This window comes from Arvicola amphibius, chromosome 3 (assembly GCF_903992535.2).
Source record: "Arvicola amphibius chromosome 3, mArvAmp1.2, whole genome shotgun sequence".
NCBI classification, from domain to species: Eukaryota; Metazoa; Chordata; class Mammalia; order Rodentia; family Cricetidae; genus Arvicola; species Arvicola amphibius.
The window spans coordinates 142,844,901-142,866,518 of NC_052049.1; the positions used below are offsets into that span (position 1 = coordinate 142,844,901).

A 21,618-nucleotide genomic window follows, 5' to 3' on the forward strand; every position below is an offset into this window, starting at 1 on the left:
CGCGTGGCTAACAGGAAGGTGAGAATCAGCAATGCTACCTCGCTCCTCCCTGCCAGGCCACAATGGGTTGGTTATGATAACCCACCATCTCCATCCAGGAAGTTTCTCCTTCTCTCCAGGGACCTTCGGTGACATTAGGAACTGTTCCCTGGCAAAACTGAAAAGGTGGAGGTTTCACAAATACATTTCTAGTCTCCCTGGATGTCAGTGTCCCCCACAGGAATTACATTATATTTTCTACATGCAGATAAAGTTGACAACTGATCTTAGATTTAGGAGTTTATAAGAAATTCAAAGTTATCTGCATTTACATTGTAGAATGAGTTGTTTTTTCTTAAATTGGGGTAGGGTGGTAGAGTTGAAATAACCCAAGAGAACACCCCAAAGCAGTGACTGTCTGTGCATTGGAAGAGGGGGCCATGCAGGCTGCTTTAAAATATTTAGAAGAGTAGCCTCTAAGCAAATGCTTTTCTGCACCTCCTGGGACCCGAGAATACATGGAATAAAAGAGACCTTACTTCTTGAAATTGTTCCTTGACATCTTGTGCCTGCAGTGATTCAACAATTAAACCTCTCCTTGCATATTTTTCTTTTTTTAAATTTATTTATTTTTAATTAAAAATTTCCACCTCCTCCCATTTTCCTCCTCCTCCCCCAGCCCCTCCCCCTCCCTCTCCAGTCTAAAGAGCAGTCAGGGTTCCCTGCCCTATGGGAAGTCCAAGGTCCCCCCCCCTCCATCCAGGTCTAGGAAGGTGAGCATCCAAACAGACTAGGCTCCCACAAAGCCAGTACATGCAGTAGAATCAAAACCCAGGGCCATTGTCCTTGGCTTCTTAGTCAGCCATCCTTGTCAGCCACATTCCTTGCACATTTTTAGGGCCCCAGAACTCCTTGCTTCCTGAGGCATTGAGAAGCTAGCCTCTATCATTTAGAAAGATTTTCCCTCCTGGATGCCCATCCACAGACCTGGCCGGGCTCTGCAAGGCAGGAGGCATGGAACGAGGCTAATATGTCATCCCTCTGACAGCCTTTCCTAGAATGAAGACAGCAGACACATTCCTGCTACATTTTCTTACCTCCAGGCCCAGATCCCTAGGTGCCCGTGGCAGAGGCATGATTCTCTGAGCACACATGGTGTTTTATTTATCTGTGTCCTGAACAGAACATTGTGTTTGAGGTGTGCTATTCCCAGAATTTACTGGCAATATTCCCTTCTCCGTGCCAAATATGTTTCTATCAGTACAATCCAAAAATGCATTAGCTAAGCTGAAAAAGAAGTAAAAGTCCAGTGACGTTTGCTTAACCTTTGAGCAAGCACCCAAAAGTCCAGCATGACTGACTACTCACTTTCAACCACCTCTGGGTTTTAATAAAAAAGTATATGCTAACATTCTGTTACTCTAAACATTGAGTTTGCTCCTACCCTTGGAGAAAGGAAAGGAACTGGGTGACGGCCATGGAGGCCTGATGAATGTTGCCACAATGGCGCAAGCACTGTCTCCACTTAGACATAGACTTAGATACATATCCAATAGACTTTTCTGGAAGAGGAGAGCTCATGTTTTCCTTAAGGGGCAGAGTTCTGTAGCATTCTCTGCAGGCATCTGGACCAACTCAGGTTATAGATTCTGAATCTGATATTTTCTAGTTGAGTGAATGGGGGGACAGAGGGAGTCAACGAAATCAGTCTAATCTCACATAGTTTGACAGTTTTCAGGTAGACTTGGACTATATAAAGAGTGTGGAGAGGAACCTATTAGAACACTGAAGACAGTTTTTGGTTTCAATAGTAGCTTGGAAGATCAAAAGGGGGTTCCTGTTAAGATAATGACCATAGTGCTTAGACCAAGTATTTGTGGGTTAAACTAACTTAGGTTCATTTTCCAGAAGTTTCCTTTGCAGCTGATCTCCTTCTTGTGCCCCCCTAGGAGTCTCAGTGAACATCATAAGGTTGTCAGCACTGTGGTCGATCAATTTGAGTTTCAGAAGAGAAAGACATTTACTTATCCCTGTATGGAGACTGAAACGGAAATGGTTTTCAGAAACTTGGTCATAATGATTTCATGAATAAGTGAGCCAATATCAATGGGCATGGGTAGATCTCAGACAGCGTTTTCATAAGTCAAGTTCAAAGTAGTTCCCATTAGAGTGGAATTATGCCATTTTGATGCAATTGGAACCAGTCAGTGAGAAAGCATTCTCCACTGCATATGTGAGTATTGTCATGTGACGGTGGCCAGTAAGCTGTTTTCACTGCCTTCACACCTCTCCTCAATAAAAAAAGAAATGAAATGAAAAGCAAAACCCTTTTGTCCTTAAAGCAGCACTGTTCAATTCTGAGTGTGTCTGTGATTGTGTTTCTTGTCCTGCCAGCAAGGACAGCTTCCTCCGGCCATTGGCTCTTCATACCAAGTGCACCAAACTGCCTTCCCTGAGTCACCTGTGTTTCCTCTGTAGCCTCAGACCTCATGCACAATGCTTGGCCCTCAGTGCTAACTTACAAAGAAGAAAATATGGTAAGAAAACCAAGTGTATTGGAGTCCAAATGTGTCTAAAATTCTTGCCAAGGTGAACTCCTACTTTTGAGGTGAACCAGAAGAACAGTGCACGGGGTCAGCCTTTCTATCAATGTGCACATTGGAGTCTAACCACCTGCTCTAGTTTCGTTTCAGTTGCCGTGATAAAACACTATGTTCAAAAGCAACACGAGGGAGGAAAAGGTCCATTCCCATGTCATAGTCCATTCATAGTCCATCCCTGAGGAAAGTCAGGGCATGTTTGAGGCACAAACTAAGGAGGAAAGCTTCTTGTTGGCTTGCATGGAGTCTCATGTTTAGCTAGGTTTCTTATACAGCACACAGCCACCTGACTAGGGAACTGTGTCTCCCCATGGTAGACCGGACTCTCCTTCCTCAATTAATATCAAGATAATCTCCAACAGATATTTTTGTGATCTCCCAATTGAGATCCTCTTCTCAGACAACTTGAGGCTATGCCCAATTAACAGTTGACGCTAATCAAGACAGGCATCATTCTTGAGATTTTCCATCAGAACTGGGGTTTAAAGTCACCTTGGTACCAATTTAAGATTTAATAGCAGGTACCATTTTCAAAGGGACAGTTCTTCGAGTTAGCCCTTGTCCATGAGCTGTACTTTCCTTTGGGCACTGGAGGATCGCCGCCTTTTGGCGGGCATCCTCGGCGGTGGCATTTTTAATTATAATTGATGTCAGCATTTCAGATACGGATGAAATTCTGGGTGTCGTGTCTGGATTGTTTCAGATCATGGTCATGATCTGTGCGCTCTCTGTGTTTTCATCTTGTGTTCCATTGAGTCAAAATATACAAATCCCAACGTGCTTACCCAAGAGCCCATGGAGATGACGTATGGGCTACAGTGTACAATATTTCTTCTCTGCACTTTATCTAGACAAATAAGTGCTTATAACTCTGGATTCAGTGAAAGCTGTTTATTCTTCAGAACTGACATCCCATTACAAAGAAAACAAAGTATGCATCGGGATTAGTCCCCTAAGCTTCCATCATGTCTTTGGCTATGAATGTCTGTGTGTTTTTCCCCGTCAGTCCCTGACAAGTGTGACATATTTTTTTTATAGAAGATAACATCCCATCATTCTTTTTCTCCCCTTAAGGTTTGACAATCTTCATCCAATTCACTCACAAAAATCAAGGCCCAGCTTTTTAATAAACAAACAAACAAACGAAGAAGTTAAACCTCTTGCAGAGTATAGGCGATAATTACTTTTAGAGAACTCCCCATTCCCATCAGATAGGAGAAGTGACTGCGGGTATTCTGAAGTCCCACTGAAGAGAAGCATAATACTACCGTGGTTTTAGACAACCAAGAAGAGTGAGGGGTTGAGGAAAAAGCAAAGCAAGGTGTCACCTCTCCTTTTCGTGGTACCACATCATCATCAATCCAGTCAATCTCTTGATTATCCTTTCTGTTGCATCAACCCAGAGAAACAAGAACATATTTGGTCAAAAACTTATAATGTAGTAAATCTTAGGTCTGGAATGCAGGAAAAGGGACACGGAAGGGCCAACTGTGAATTCTGTATGCAGGTCATCAGCTGGAACGTGTACAGTAACTGTCTGAGCTCTGAGTCTCAATGTCTCCAATGCCACTCTGTGGTTTCTCTGAGGATTTTTTTAAATGATTCATGTCTTTGCCTCAGCAATGCTGGACTTCGAGGAGCACACTGCTGTGCCAGGCTTTTACATGCGAGCTGGGGATCTGAACTTGGGTCCTCAGGTTTACAATGCGGACACTTTGCTGACCAATCACTTCCCCAGGGTTGAAGCACGTTTTTCTGTGTCTTACACAAACTTCCCCTTCAGCTTGGACTGAGACATAATATCCTTAGCCCACAAGTAGCCCTAGACATCACCTAGACAAACACTGCACTTTTAACCAGGTCATGGAAATGGTTTTTTGTTTAATTCAGTGTTCTTTCCATTAACAGCATGTTGGAGACAAAAATAGTTTCCCTTTCAAACTGAACATGGTGCTTGCTTTTACCTAATGTCTTGTGGGTGAAAATATTTGAAATGGGAGTTTGTCATGCTCACAAATGCATTTCTGGCTCTTGGGCCAGGAACTTTCTCAAGGGGATTTTATCGGATGGTCATACAGACAGATTCTTATCTTTGACTCCAAAAGAGCAGTGCAGTTGAGCCTCCCTGAGAAAAAGGGGTGACCTTTTTGGTTGAAAAAAATATATTTTAATATAGCAGAGAATATTGCTGAGAAAACACAACTTTTTGTAACTAGGTTGATTTCAAATGATTTAAGTTGCTATTACTGTTGTTGGTGTTGAGGTTTACTACACATCTCCTTTGTCATAAATGTGTAGGGAGGGCTGGAAAAATGTCTTAGCAGTTAAGAGCACTTGTTCTTGCACAGGACCTGAATTTGTTTCCCAGTATCCATGTAACTCCACTTCCAGAGGACCCAACACCTCTGGCCTCTTCCAGCGCTTGTACTCACATGCACATAAACACACACACAGACACACACACACACCTAAAAATGAGAAAAGTAACCCTTTAATAAAGAGTAGGAAAATGGAAAGATTACTCAAAGTCTTTATGTAATGCTTCTCTGCTGGGACAGACAGAGGAAAGCTGTTGTCTATTCTTGATGAGGAAAGGGGACAGTGACATTCATGGAAATGAATGACTTCCAGAAGAACTAACCATCTGAGGTTGAGGCTCACTTACTTTTAAGTAATTTCACAAATAGTCCTGAGCATCTAAAGTGTCCTGAAGATGGGATGAAAGTCCATAGACATTCTCCTCAATGGACTTATGGAAAAACTCACCACACATTACTCAGGACACCTGTGATTTGGAATTAAACACATCTTACTAGGTCTTTTCTAAGATCAACATTTATCCTAAGTTTGAACTCCCCAAGTTGAGGGAAACTTCTCGATTAAGTGTAGGAAGGGCCTGGGAATCATGGGACGCAAAGATGAGCTATAAGTTTTGGTAGATAGTTCTGGGCTAAGCAAAGACAGAGCCTGGGGTATCAACACAAGCTTGTGTGTTACTAGCACCTAAAGGAAAACACATTCACTTGTTCAAACACAATCTGTTGGATCTGCCTCCTGGTTTGATTTACTGTTCTCACTGAACTGTTGGTGAGATCACTGAGATCTTGAGATCACACAAGATCTGCGGGATGGAATGTCTCCAGTGTTCTCTTCCTTTTGTTGCCTGAAGTTCGAGTTCCTTTTCAGGTATTAGAACCTCAAACAGCACTCTCTTTAGAGACCATACTGGAGACTGACAAAATGAAAGGGTGCTTAAATGAATGAGTCAGTGACCAGACACATTTGCCCCATTTTAGCCACAGCCGCCTGCCTTCAGGAGACTTTCCTGCACCCTGTTATAGCAAGATCAAGCACATTTTCCTCTGTGCCCTCATGATGTCAGAAACATAACAGACTATATAGCTATTCAGATAGGGGCGGAAAAGTCACATTTCCCCATATAAAGCCCATATTTTGATTACCTGAAAATAAATCATTAGCTATGTCTTGGGAAATTTCAATTCACTTTTTTTTTAACTCTAAAAACTATCTTTTTTATTTTAAAAGAAAGAACTTAAAAAAAACTGGTAAAAGTATGTTCCTTAAACCAACTTAGGAAAGTTCTCTACCCGCACACCTATCTCCAAAGCCTTCTCCAGATTGTGTTCCCTAGTCAGGCCTTGCTCTCAAACAACCCCCCCCCCCACACACACACACAACCCCTCTCCTTTCTGGGAATCACAGATCTCTCAGGGCTAGCCAGACTCTAAACTTAACACTTTTAACTTTGGGGGCTCTGCAGCATGGATTTTAGACATGGTTATAATACAAAAGTCACCAACAATCAAGAGTAGCTTTAAAATGGCATGTCTGACTTCTGTGAGCTCCCCCTACCCTTGGCACATATACGGCTTGGAATTGTTCTTCTCAACTATCACAAACAGTTTCAATAGTGCAGGGTGTCGCTCAATATAGAATACATGGGCGCTCCTCGGTTTCCTAATTTGCCAAAGTAGGTTCATTGGAGTCAGGGTCAGTTGACATTTCAGCACTTTGGAAGCTGAGACCTTGAGATCATGAACTGGACAGTAGCCGGGGCAGCATAATAGGACCCTATCTCAATAATGATGGTGACAATGATGATAGATAACATAAAAGGTCCTGTGGGAAACTATGACCCCTGGGTGAATATCCCGAAGCTGAAATGGCCAGCGACTCGGTGCAGTCTGGTTTTGAGTGTCAAAGAACAGTATCTCAGCAAAGCAAGATTTGAAGATCTAATTATCGCATCCTCACTACTGAGGAACTGGGAAGACCCAAGTGCATAGAAGAGATATGATTTCTAGCAGGCGTTGGCAAAGACGTCAGTTTTAAGGCCTGGAACACTAAAAGGAATGGGCAGCGTGCAAAGAACAGATCTGTTAATGTCAGGTTGCTTCCTGTAACTTTCCCAGTAAAAGTGGGAGAGGGTGGAGGCCCCAGGAGACCAGGGTTTTATTTAGATACTTTGAAGTGACTATTCTTACAAGGAACAGGTTTATTTGGAGCTTTGGCTAATGTACTAATGTACTGATTTCTTAACGCTCATGAGCTAAGCAGTTATATTTTGCTTTATGACATAGAACCTTAGCATCTATGGTCCTATTTTTATGGTCTTCTATTGGGAAACAGTGAGGAAATTCAAGTAAACAATATCTACTCATAAATTTTATTTGACATGTGTTTTTCTACCTACCTCCTCTCCCACTAAGTAAGGCATTAGCTTTTCTAATGGCAGTTAGAGCCTGGCAGTGAGTAATTACCTGGCAAGGAGCTGAAGAATATTCTAGATTTTATTATCTAGAATCCCCGAAGAATACTACACAGGCCTTGATCATTTGTCCAATATGTGGACACCACTAGGAAATGGAGACAACGGAGCATCCTCTGAGGAAGAAGCCATCTTCCTTTGCCTGCTTCACTCTTTGTTAGGTCCCTCTTGATCTCACAAGCCTTGAGAGATGTTTTCAGGAGACTCATACCTGTTGCTGCACAGCAGCAAGTAAGCTGTGGCCTTCCCTAGAAGGATCTCTCACTGCCCCTCCCCATGGAGCACACTGAATCTGTCCTGCAAAGGAAATTTAGTAGAGAAACAATCTTAGTGTGAAAGTTCACCAAGATGCAAGTTTTGGGGCAAAAGAAGCCCAGCAAATAGAATCATTAAAAACCAATCTAAACAAACAAAAACTCAATGTGAGCAGTGTACATCCTCAAGCAGATGATTCTGTTTTCCATGAGCTAAGCCACATAGCCCAGTGGATTAGGCAGACATTTGTTTCCATGCCCTTAAGGCCCTGGTACTTAAGGGGTTGAGAAGGTAGAGGTGGAAAAATGTATCTTGAAATTGGTTAACTTGAGGTCATTGTTGGTTAATGTCAAGGCATTTTTTGAGGAGCCAGGAAAGGATTTAACCCTGCACTTGATCTGTGGATGTGCCTGAGGGGCGGTGAAATCTTGAGATGGTTGGGGAGAGAGTTGTGTTGCACTCCATCGGTTTGTCCCTGAGACTGTGAACAGATGCTCACAGCCCTGTGTTCTTTCTTAGTAGATTTTCTGCCCTGAATCATCACACATGTAAAGCCCTGATACCTTGGATATCTTGAGGGGGCGAAGCAAGCGAGAAGGATGTAATTGTGCCAATTCATCTGGCCAAGAGACTCAGGGCACAATGTCCTTTGGGCAGAATAAATTGTTATTTGGGGTCCTTGTGTTGATCATTTTGGCAGTGGTATCCTGGAGGGACATATACAGAGTTGCAGAAAGATGTTTGAGTGCCCGGGGCAGGAAGTCAATTAGTTATAAGAGTCTCCGTGTTCTTACTCGTATTTATACAGAGCAAATTGCCATTAACTCCACAGTGTGATGAATGGCAAATGGCTTGTGTTTTATAGCCTGGTTTTAAAGCTTATGGTGTTCTATATTTTATTATTTTTATACATATATATAAATAAAAATAATTGCCCATCATGACCTGCAGTATTAAAGGCATATCAGAATGCTAAAACTGTATTAGGTAGGGAGATAGATAAAAATAGACAGATGGATAGATAGATAGATAGATAGATAGATAGATAGATAGATAGATAGATCCTGGTTCTTTCCAGTTCTAAACTTCTCGTAATTTAAAAGAATTTAATAAATTATAATTTTAGAAAGAAAATGTTTGTTAGAGTTCTTTAAGACCATCTATCCTTATTTTCAATGATTCCTGCAAATTTGAAATTTTAACTGGGGTACATCTTCACTGTAGACTCAAAGAGTTCTCAGATTGAAGGGCTAAGAAATAAACAGTGTAAACAGTCTGAAAATACATGTACTCATGTATACACTTACATATATATTTGCATATGTATATATGTATATATGTGTGTGTGTGTGTGTGTGTGTGTGTGTGTGTGTGTGTGCCCTACCAACATACTTTACTTTTAAATAGCTCTTTTATTATGGAAATTTATATTTCTTTGTCCTAAACCTGTCAGACCACTATAACCATGTCTTACCATCCAGTTAAACCCACTCAAATCCTGCCAAGTTCTGTCCCTCAGATTTGGCCCAAAGAGCATGAAGAGGCAGCTTCATGCAGGATGCCTCCTAGCCATTCAAGTTTAACAGATCAAGGTAATTGTTGGGGTGTGGGGGCTGTGGGGCTCTTCTTTGTCTTCTTAATTTCTTCTCCTTAAGATTGGAACTTGTACCTTAGTCTTCTCCCATAGTTCTTGGATATTTGTTTGTTTGTTTGTTTGTTTTGTTTTGGCCACGTCTAATGAGAGAGGACCCACTGTGAGGGAGCTGGTCATGGAAACTCTTAATGGGGTGAGTCCTCTACAGAGACAAACTGGCCAGACCATGAAGGAAGAAAACTAAATAAGTTTCTGTTCCCATGGAATTGAGAGAAATATCTCCAGTGGCTACACAAAAGAGAGTGAAGTTGTCTATAGAAGTTGGGTTATTTTGTGTGTGTGTGTGTGTGTGTGTGTGTGTGTGTGTGTGTGTGTGAGAGAGAGAGAGAGAGAGAGAGAGAGAGAGAGAGAGAGAGAGAGACTATATGCCTTCCATATGCAGTCAATGGAAATAAATGGTATTTGCTTCACATTTCTAATATATGCTGCTATTAGAAAAAGTGTGTCCTTCCTACCAGGCATGGGCAGCCTGTGCCATCCAGGGTATGTCCTGTGCTGATCCTGACCTTTCACCTGAGATACCGTCTCTCTCCTGTGACCCATTCCACCTGTCACTAGAGCATCACTGAGTTAAATTTTTACAGGGTGAAGAATACATCATTGCAAAGTAAACATTTCTGAGATTTTTTTGCATCTGTGTTAAAATGCAGCTTGGATATTATCAGATCCACGTGTTTACCCTGTGCTGTGTCCCACACAGCTTGTAAATATTTGATAAGTGTTGCCTTCTAATTCCTGATAACATTATGAAAGTGCTAAGAAATGTTACAGCCGATAACCTCTTTCTGAGCCTGAGATTCACATTGACCATGTAGGGTTATTGATTGACCAGAGCAAAATGATTTCATTTTCAGGGAAACAAAGTCTCTCAGAGGCCGCATTCAAACTTTCCCTTCGTTCAATTGTACATTTTCCAAGGACGGAGATAAGATATTTTTTTTCCCTGCTGTCTCACGAGGAGGTCAAGCTAGGTCTGCATAGACCAAATATTTATGACATGCCTGAGTGTGTGGCTCCTTAATGACAAATGTGTGGTGCTGTGACACAGGAGAGCTTTTAGCGACAGTAATGTTGACTGTCTGACTTGGGCATTTACTTAAGCTGTGTTGCTGGGAAGCAAGTACCTGCTTCTTCAGGAAGGGACACATTTCCCAGGGAGTGAGGTCACATTCTCATGAATACCCTCCACGTTCGACACAGCCAGGTATGAAGGCAGCAGAGCGTCACAGGGAAAGGACCAGCAAACCCTGTACAAGCCCGAGGGAGCTTCATTCCAGGTCTTTGTTCACATCAAGCAATGTTTGCTCGTTTAGTTTGTTGAGTAAAGCATCAAATAATTGGCCTGTGGGTGTGACTCAGTTGGTAGAATGCTTGCCTCGGATGTATTCAAACCTGGGTTCCATTCCCAGTACCAAGGTCATAAACCAGGTGGAGGTGCACGTCTGTAATCCCAGCATTCAGGAGATAAAGACAGTATCCAGATTCAAAGCCACCTTCAGCTACATAGGGAGTTAGAGACCAACTTGGGCAACCTAAGACTCTAACTGAAAGAAAAATTAGAAGAAACATCAAATAGTGAGCTGAAATTTGACAGGAGGATGTTTCAAAATCTGCATACTATACCCATATTCATTTTGTATAAAGAAAAAATGCACATTATTAAATTGCAAGAATGTCAGTTGTCCTAAGAAGCAGCAACTAACAGGGAGACTGGGAAATCTGTGTGATATTCTTCTTAATCCCTGTATTGTGTACAGCAAGTATGTCCAACTAGTAAAAGTTCAAAGAGTTATAGACGGTCAGGAGACTTAGAGGTGTTAGCATACATATTTGACAAAAAATTTCACTTTCAAGTTTCACATAACCATGTAATAAAGATTATCTACATGCATACAAGTATCTGCCTGTTTCCTAAAGCTTTTGTTTCCATTTTTCTTTCAATATAGGTGTGTTTGCCTTTCTCCTGACTTCAAAGACTTTTAAGGAACAAAAGCTACCTTTATTTGATTTGAGGTACTCTATAATGACATCCTGTAGTGTTTTTGAGTAACTGGAAACCAGTCCTTGCTACAATCTCATGCTCTCAGCTCCCTGCAGCAGGCCAGAATCATGCATGCCCCAGGAGCCAGCTGTGTGGGAGACCTTCAACAAATATTAAAACATTCACCAGATGAGGTAATGCAGGATTCCTGATAGTCCCCAGAGAAGACTACCACTACCCCAAGTCCCTTCGATCTCTCCCTATTTGATAGTAAAGGAGTTGAAACATGACTGCTTCAGCACTCACTGGGTTGGATGATGTGGGGGTATGTAGCCCCAAATCAGGAGAGATTGCACAAGAACCAGGAAGACGCCAAGGACATGAACTGAGTCACCTCATCAGTGTTGGGCAAACAGCAGCTGGCACATGGCAATGCTGAACAGAACAAGCTCAAAGTGCAGTCACAACCAGATGTCTCACTCTACCAGGGTGGGCACAGGGTCCCTCTAGACTCAACCTTGCCAAATGATTATAGTGAATATTTACTAGGCAAAAAACAGCCTATATCCTTTGTTATATGTTCTCATTTTTAACTTCTGGAAGCTTTGCAGTGGATGTAGTATTATAGTTTTATAGATGATGTCACTGAAGCTCAAGGAGTTACAAAATTCATTATTGCCACCAGTAAATAACAGCATTGCAGTTCAAATAAAGATTGTTTTTTTTCCGTCTCCAATAAATGCAGGTGTTATCTCTTGGAGAGCAGTTTCCTCATCTATGAGATCTGGCTAAAACTGAAAATGTCTCCATCCCTTCACCAAGTCCAGGGCCAGGTCAGCAAGATGTCTCAGTGGGTAAAGCCGTTTGCTGCCACGCTTGACAACTTGGATGTGGCACAAAGGATCCATGTGGTAGAAGGATAAAGTCAGCTTTTGAAGGTTGTCCTTGGACCTCCACACATGTATGTGTCATGTGCATATCACACACACATATGCACAGATAAAGAAATAGAAATAATTTAGAGCTCAATGACAAGTTCAGACCCTGAAAGAAAGTAAAATTTACTTATTGTAGGGGCTTAATCTCAAAGAATAGCTAATCTATTCAAGAAATAGTAACAAAGAGAAAACTAGGAATTATAACACCAATAAACATTTGTAAGATGAATGACGAATAATATATGAGCAAGGGGAAAATCTTTCTTTAATGAAATAATTAGATCTGGATGATAAGTTAGAATGTAGTTTCGAAAGGAAGAGAAAGACTTTCCATCGCACAGCAAGAAACTGTAGTACCCCAGAGTTCAAGAGCACAGTCCACTGAGATCTACAGTACCCTACAGTAAATGCTCATGATGACTCTCCATAATGCTAGTTTTTAAGCAATTTTAAACTTTCTCATCCTGTAGAATATATATATATATATATATATATATATATATAACACTGGTCTCTCAAAGGACTGATAGACAGGACAATGACAGATCATATGCATTATAAAGATAAAACTGAGGGCATGTAATGCAAGGAGAGACCCAACCTGACAGAGAAGAGGGCTTTCCAGATGTGAAACCATCACCTCACTTGCTTTACCCTCATCCTGGGGTTAGGACAAAGAGGGGGCAAGTCGGTTTCCATAGTGATCTAACAAAGAGAAGGCACAAAAAAAAGCAGTGAGTTTGGAGCCAGTGAGATGTCAGGACTCTAGGGCCACTTCAGGTTTTGAAGAAGGGCTAATCTCATAGCTTGAACATATAATGTAGCATTTTTGACTGGGTTCTAGAACACAAGACAGCCAGGATACAGAAGTTGAAATTACTGTATTTCATTTAGTATTTGGATAGAAATAATGATGTATATAATCAAATATTGTGTTAGCTGCTTTTCTCTTGCTGTGATAGAAGACCTTAACCAAAGGGGGAAAAAAACTTCAGGAAGAGAGCACAGAAACAGATGTAGACACACAGCCAAACCCAAGGTGGACCTCAGGGAGTCCTGTACAAGAAAAGAAGGAAGGATTGGGAGGAGGCATCTCTTACTTCTATTTTGTTGTTATTGTTGTTGTTGTTTTTTCATGTATCTGTGCTTGCATTTTGGCCCATGGGAAAATTGTGACATCTTAGAGGAGCATTTCGAAACAGTCGATGCTAGCATAAATCATGTCCTTTCTAGTCCATTCTATCAGAAATGCAGCCTAACTAAGAGACTTTTGCTGAATCCGAAGCAGATTCCTAGAAAACAAGCAGCCATTGATCTATTTTTATTGACGTGCTTTTACTAACCGACAGGAAGTGCTCTTTGAACACCTCTCCCACCCATTCCATTCCAATAAGCCTCCGAGTTTGATCATTCTCAACACGTGATCCCTGCTGCTGTCTGGTCAGTGTATCACAGCTACAGGGCTAAGAGGGCGGGTACAGCTACCAAAGTCTCCACCATGAGCAAGCAGTGTTCTCCTGGCTTGGATTTATAGCCTGACCTGGTTCAAGCCCTTTTTGTGGAAAAGATGGATGGGAAATATTCCAGAAAAAGAATTTCAAAGACTACTTTTTCTTCTTTTCTTTATTGCTTTTATTGAGCTATATATTTTTCTCTGCTTCCCTCCCTTCCTTCCCCTCCCCTTCTACCCTCTCTTATTAACCCTGTGCTCCCAATTTACTCAGGAGATCTTGTCCTTTTCTACTTCCCATGTAGATTAGATCCATGTAAGTCTCTCTTGGGGTCCTCTTTGTTGTCTAGGTTCTCTGGGGTTGTGAACTGTAGGCTGGTTTTTCTTTGATTTATCTCTAAAAGTCACTTATGAGTGAGTAATATTATATTTGTCTTTCTAGGTCTGGATTACCTCACTCAATATAATGTTTTCTAGATCCATTTATTTGCCTGAAGATTTCAAGATGTCATTACCTTTTCCACTGTGTAGTACTCCATTGTGTAAATGTACCACATATTCTTTATCCATTCTTCGGTTGAGGGGCATTTAGATTGTTTCCAGATTCTGGTTATTATAAATAATGCTGCTATGAGCATAGCTGAACACATATCCTTGTGGTCTGATATGCCCAGCACTTGACAACTTGACCTCTCTCTCTCTCTCTCTCTCTCTCTCTCTCCTCTCTCTCTCTCTCTCTCCTCTCTCTCTCTCTCTCTCTCTGTGTGTGTGTGTGTGTGTGTGAGAGAGAGAGAGAGAGAGAGAGAGAGAGAGAGACAGAGACAGAGACAGAGACAGAGACCGAGTACATGTGGAGATTAAAAGACAACTTTGCAGTCCACCTGTAGCCTTCCATCCTTTCATAGGTTCCAGGGATGCAATCAGGTTGCAAGGCATGCAAAGCAAGCACCTTCACCTGCTAAGCCATCTTGCTCACCTTATTTTGAAATCAATATAACATCCAAATCATTACCAGTGTAAATACGAAGAACAACATATTTTACCTGTGACATCATTGTGTCAACATGAGCATACCATTCCAGTCAATTTCATTTGGAATATTTTCGTGAGCATGCAAGTTCCTACAAGTTATTCATCATCATCAACAACAACAAGAACACTACAATGAGCATCTCGTACATGATCATACCTAGGAGAATTACTTGATTTCTTTGGTTAGTTTCTCCTCTCATTCATGTATGCACTCTCCTTCCCAAACAAGTAGATGTATTGTGTATTGTTTACAAATGGCTGAATCATTTAAAATACTTGAAATTCTGCCAGAATCTTGTCTGCTACTTCCTGAGATATAACCTTGGCATGAGCGAACACAGCTCTGGTTTCCCACATTCTCATGTGAGAATAAACACTCTCAGGAAAGGCAAGCTAGTGTAGGGTCCCCAACAACTTGAAGACAACACTCCTTTGTATTGGGTGACCATGGTAGAGACATTGCTGAGAGGCCTGCCTGAAATAAATATGGCACTTTTCCGGCTATGGATGTGTTTGTCCAAAGAACACTTAATCACTCTGAAGGTTCCCACCCCCCTTGTCTGAAGTAAGCAGCATTTTGTAACTGTAGAGTTCGGCTAATGTACACTTCTGCCGGGAAGCTTCCCGGGGTGGGGCACAAAGGATGCTAAGTGGCAGGGGGGAGATGGGGAGAGAGCCATTAACACTCCAGCAGTGAGGTCAGATGGGAGGCTGCTTTTTGTTGGCAGGATCCAAATTAAGACTCGGCTTCTCCACTTTCCCTTCTGCCTCCCACCTAAACACACTCTTGGGTCATCTCAGGCTGGTCACATCTTTTGACAATTAGCCACCCATTAACAGGATGATTGAAAAGGAGCCAGCGTGGTTTACACATAAAGTGCTTACTCTTTTCCAGGAAGGACACGTGTCTACAGTTTTCATTAATGCTTCAGCAGATTCGTCCACAAAATAAAATACTTATACTCCTGCAAAGGGAAGCGAGTGGGGAGGGGAGAAAGAAAATGAAAGGATAACACTAACCCGTGGAGGGGTTTTAATCTTCTTTCCTTTTAGCAAGCATGACTTAAATGGGGGTGGGGTGTCTAGTTTCTGTCTTCTTCACCTCTGTAGCTGGTATTACCAGCCGTTTGACTTGTACTTTGCCGTTATTATCTGGGTGATGGCCATGACATGTTGATCATATACAGCAGTGAGAGAATTGATTTCCCTCAACAGAAATGCTTCCAATTTTCCCAGGGCCATAATTTTATGTCCACAACAAAATAAAAGGGTCATTTTCCTTAAGATGAGGGGAATTGAAATCTTTGATAAAAGCTATGGTAAATGTTGTACCTCTGATTGCGGAAACTGCAGTTTTCACAAACATCTGGCCCGTCTGATTTGGGGGCGTGTGCTGGGAGCAGGAGAAAGGATTTTGAAGGCTAAGAAATGTTATTTTTTTTTCTTTAAGGAGTTGAATCTGCTTTAAGAAAGCACTGAGCCCTACAGCTTCCCTCCCTCTAAGGACTCCTATTCCCATCAACAGGCAGCTATAGGGAGCCGCTTTGAGCTGCCTTCCAGGCAGCAAGACTAAAAGGAGCCAAATGACCTAGATGGTGAACGTACAAACACCTGTGCAGGACCTCAATGCGCAGTGACAGTCACACAGCTCAGTCACAAGCTTACCAAGGTCACTGAGCGAGTGAAGATATACCACAGAAGGGTAACAACAGGAAGAAGTCTAGGGACAAGCTAGCTTTGCTCAAAGGTCCAAAGAAAGTAAAAACGCTGGCTGCTTCCTGGGCAGGGGCCTCAAGGCTGCACTGTTTAATTAGCAGACTTTGCTCAACCTGTTGGAACCGATTTCCCAGTAGCTGATGGAGCAACATTTTTCAGCAAACATTTAGAATCTGAGAACTTTGCTTTACCCCGAATCAACTCCAAGTTCTGTAGCCAACAAGCTGAGGCTTAAGTTTACCTTGGATTGAGTAGCAGAAAACTTTATGGGATGGCTAAGGCAGGCACACACACACATACACACACACACACACACACACACACACACACACACACAAAAGGCAAAAGGATAACTGTTCTTGATTTTTAAATTTTTATATGTTTTTCCCATTTGGGTGTATGTATGTGTATACACAACAGGTGTGTAGGTGCCCACAGAGACTACATCGGGTCCCCCAGAGCTAGAGTTACAGGCAGGTTTGAGCCACCTGATTTGTTTCCTCTGGAAAGGCAGTATTTGCTTTTGCCCTGGGCCACCTCTCTAGTCCCTATGCCCTGCTTCTAAGTGACACATCCCTGAACTCAAAGAAATAGATGCCGACACACTGTTTTCCACATAGACTAAATTATACACAACATACAGAAACGATGACTTTTATTTCAGCTTTCTAACTCAAAGGAGAGATCATCTGTTAGGAAACAAATTCCACAATCAGGAAGTTGAGACTATTTTCCTAGAAGAAAAAAGCAAAACAAAACAAACAAAAAAACCTTTAAAGTTTGAGTAAAGCAGAGTAGATTTTCTCAAAGCACATTTGCAAAAGGAAATGCCATGGTTTCTTGTCTTCCCCCCTTTTCTGTCTACCCACAAAAGTAGAGTCTGGGCAAAAGAGTCTGCAGCAGTACAGCACTCAGTCTATCCTAGTTGTTATGTGTGTGCCTTGTGTGTCCATTGATCCCATCCAAAGACCCCATGTCAGTAAAGAACTCCAAAGTTAAATGGGAATGAAGAGATCATATGTGTGTTTGCCAAAGCTATAAGTTAAAAGTGGGGCTCAGTAAACTGTGAGCTGGGAGCCAAATCCGGCTTATCCCATGTGTTAGTATGACCCAGCCACAGATGAATGAATTATTGCATTTTTTCAATTTGTCAAAAAAAATAAGAAGATATTTTGTTATATGTAAAAAAAATATTTGATTCAAATTTCAGTCTGGCCCTTGAGCTGGTGACATAAGTCAGTTGCTCACTCAGTTTCATCGTCTCCGGGAGCTTTCACTCAGTGATGAAAGCCTTGGGCAGTTGGTGCCGAAGTGCATCACCTTCAGAGTCTCTGTCTCTCTGTCTCTCTGTCTCTGTCTCTCTCTCTCTATCACTCTCTCTCATGTGTGTGTGTGTACTGTTATTGTTTCTGCATTGTTTAACTTATTTTTAAGATTTCTTTTATGTTTAATCATCCGTATGTGATCGCAGCCACCCTCAGAGGCCAGAGACATAGAATCTCCTGGAGTTGCAGTTACAGGCAGTTGCAAGCCATCCCACTTGGGTACTCAGAACCAAATTCTGTTGACAGATATTTCTGTCCCACCTGTCATCTCTCAAATAACCAACATGGAAACTTCTTATTAATTATGAAAGCTCAGCCAATAGCTTTGTTTCTAACTAACTCTTATAACTTAAATTAACCCATGTCTTTTAATCTATGCTCTTTTTCATGGCTTGGTTGCCTTTACTTTGGAATGCCGTGTTGCTTGCTCTGCATCCTGGCATCTGCAGCCTTCCTCTTTCCAGTGTTCTTTCTGTCCATACGTATAAATAAATATTCCATAATATTCTCCCCTTTTGTCTAAATAAAAAGGAAAGTTTTTAATTCGAACATAACCATAAACAATAAGAACAACTATCAGGTAAGACTTACATTTACAATGACCAATCCATTTGTATTTGGTATATTTGGAGAAAGTACTCCATTATTGTCCAAAGCTCTATACATAATTTATCTTGTATCATGAACTAAGGAGAACTGCAACTATAACTACCAAGTCTTCACCTCCATCAGAGACCCCAGGAGGATATAATATTACCTGAATAAATAGGAAGTACAGACAAGCCACTTCCAAATCTATAGAAATGACAGATATCTAGCTGCTTGAACAGTCACCCAAGATTCCTCTGCAACCTTGGGGCATCCATCTTCAGCCTACAGACTGAGAATATCTGACAGATTTTTCTTTGAAGCAGCAATTTTTGAAGGACTGTCCTATACTGTCTTGGCAAAGTTTAGCAGTTGCTTTTCTTTGTGTCCTACTGATCCAGTGTGGACAGCATACTGTCAGCAGTTGAGGCAAGGGCAGTTTATTGCCCAAATGACTAGATTTTTCCATAAATAAAGTAAACTCTTTATGGGGACTTTTCAATACCCAATACCCTTTTTAAGTAAATTGGTGCTGGCCAGAAGCAGATGTGTCTCACTATGACGAAAAGCCTTATGTTATTAAAGTTTTAAATACCACATTCTGTAGGTCTTTGAAGTGTTTGAAGATCAACTATCTTTCTAAAATATATCTCTGAATGACCTTGAAAGCATACCTAACATGACTATAAGTTTGATAGTTATAGATGGCTATCAGCCTGTATTTATTATCCTAAGTAGTTTTCAAAAACTAAAACTTTACATAACCTTTTAAAATGAGTTGTACAGGTATAATATCTTAAACTGAATAGAAATAGCTATACAATATAACCAAAATAACCTTAAACTTGTATAAATATTCCAAAATAAAATAGTTGCCAAAATATTTGAGACTAGCAGTTGTTTAAAAGTAGACTCAACAATCTCTCTTTTTACTTCATTTCTATACTATATGCACCCCTTTTTTGTTCAAAAAGAGACTTGTGACTCTAACTCCTTTGCTTAGCTTTTTTATCATGACCAATAACAACTTGTAACCAACCTCCCTAAATGATAATCCACTGAATGAGCAAAATTCATCCATGCCACCTCTTAGAAATGTGGGTGTTGTGTTCTCTAGACTACTTACTGTTGTTTTGGGGTACTGGAATCTTTAAGAGACCCTGGGAAAATTAGGATAATGGCCAAGTCCAGGGAGAGTTAGCTGTATTATTTGTTGTTCAGTCTCTGTGCAATGGGAAAGCAAAAGGGTTATCTGAAGTCCTAGCTATAGTAGTCTTTGAGGCTGGACCATCTCAGCCAACAGCCTTGAAGCTATTCTGGATGTAGAACTCTAAGGAAACCACACCAGAGGTGCTCTGAGAGATTGGAGAACCTTGACCACCCATTTTCATTGATGTTTGGTCCCTTGCTCTGAAAAGACATAAATATTCAAAGGTAACTGATGGAGGAAGGTCTTCTATCAATCTGTTGATTTCATTGGTTAACTAATAAAAAACTGCTTGGCCTGATAGGTCAGAACATAGGTGGGTGGAGTAGACAGAACAGAATGCTGGGAAGAAGGGAAGTGAGTCAGATGCAATGAAGCTCTGACCCAAGATGGACGTAGGCTAGAATCTTCCCAGTAAGCCAACCTTCGTGGTGCTACACACATTACTAAATATGGGTTAATCAAAATGTGAGAGTTAGCCAGTAAGAGGCTAAAGCTAATGGGCCAAGCAGTGTTTAAAAGAATACAATTTGTCTGTTGTTATTTTGGGGCATAAGCTAGCCAGGCAGCCGGGAGCCGGGCGGGATGAAAAGCAGGCCTGCCCGCAGCTCCTTACTACAGGTAACATAGCCAAGACACTCAGGAGGTCTCCCCTGGTCAAATCTAATCTCTATTAATCTGAAAAGAATTTGCAGTCTTTTGTTTCCTACGAAAACAAAAGTAATGCAATGCAACACATTTTCTGACTTCGATTTTGAAGTTAAGACATTATATATATATATATATATATATATATATATATATATTTGCTTAATTTAGCAGTTTCCATACTCCAATGTCTCTCAACAGCTGTTGGGTTTTTTTGTACACTAGCATTTAAAAAATTCAAGACACTGCATAGAATCCAGACTCCCTATGTATTTTCCATCCTTATGTGACCTATTTTTTTTACTGCTTTACTCTCTCTTTAAAGATTTTATTATTTTTAAATTTTTTATTTTTTCTGTAACTATCTATACACATTTTTCATTTCTTAAATCTACATATGTTGGTAAACATACTACAACCTGTTTTGACTTTTTCATTTGAACCTGTTTTGTTGTGCATGTACAACCCTTTCAGTCTGCATGAGCAAAACCTTAAACATGCCTAGCAGCGTAGCTCATGGTGCACTGACAGCTCAAACACACAGGCAGCTGCCTGGAGAGATGTCTCTGAACTGCGGCCAGTATAAGAGACATGAGTCTAGGAGGCTGCATTTGGCTCTTTTGCGTGTGTTTAGGATTTTTTTTAAAGCTTTCACTGGTCTTACATAGACACACGTGGCTGGATGTTGAGTGCTACTTGTAGGCAGATTTTTCTCTTGTGCCTGTCAGCCCCCAAATAACTGACATAATTATTAATTGTGAAAGCTTGGCTAGTTTCTAATGAGCTCTTATAACTTAAATTAGCCCATGCCTTTTAAGCTATGTTCTTTTTTATGACTCAGTTACCTTTACTTTGTAATGCCATGCTGCTTACTCTGTATCCTGGAGTCTCTACCCTTTTTCTTGCCAGCATTCTCTCTTTTTCTGAAAATCCTACCTAACTATTGGCCATTTAGCTTTTCATTAAGCCAGTCAGAGTGACATATCTTCACACAGTGTGAAGGAATGTTCCACAACAAAATTCTGATGCATGGAGCTGCCTCTCTAGATCCCTGGCCCAGCTTCTTAGGTGGTACTGGGATCTAAACTTAAGCTTTCGTGCTAGCACAGCAAACACTCTACTGACTGAGCTAACTCCCAAGGCCAAGGCCCCCTAAAAATCTTTATTTTCTGCTTCTTGTTTTTTGCTCTTACCTATGGGGAAAGTACATTATATGATTTCTACAAAACATTTTGTGTGTGAGCTATGCTATAAACATACCTGTACTCTTCTTTGATAAGGGGATGAACTTTACCTCTTGATACGGATAAATCTAATGAGAATCTTAGCATCCCAAGTCACAGTTTGGATAAAGTGAAGCCAGTAGACCATGCATCTGTGGTACAAAAAAAAATGTTTCATAGTCTCTGAGGACTCAAGCTTGGAAAGTGAGAAGCATTTTCAAGGGCACCCTTCA

At 41.1% G+C, this 21,618-nt stretch overlaps 1 protein-coding gene across 12 annotated transcripts in view; it reads right to left on the minus strand.

The window, feature by feature from the left end:
- LOC121677115 overlaps positions 1-21,618 on the minus strand; it is an 80,463-nt gene that overhangs the window by 27,723 nt on the left and 31,122 nt on the right. Inside the window, exons 6-7 of one of the 12 annotated variants that reach the window (XR_006020764.1) lie at positions 21,457-21,537; positions 19,364-19,531 (exon numbers count right to left, since the gene is read on the minus strand). The exons of 9 other annotated variants lie outside the window; for them this stretch is intronic. Coding sequence is in view for 1 of the 3 variants with exons in the window: in XM_042054659.1 (XP_041910593.1) it covers positions 21,500-21,537 (38 nt within the window). In the remaining 2 variants the exon portion in view is untranslated. Of the gene's footprint in view, positions 1-19,363; positions 19,532-20,033; positions 21,538-21,618 lie in introns of those variants that run through there. 2 more of the 12 variants (XR_006020763.1, XM_042054659.1) reach the window with 2 other exon arrangements.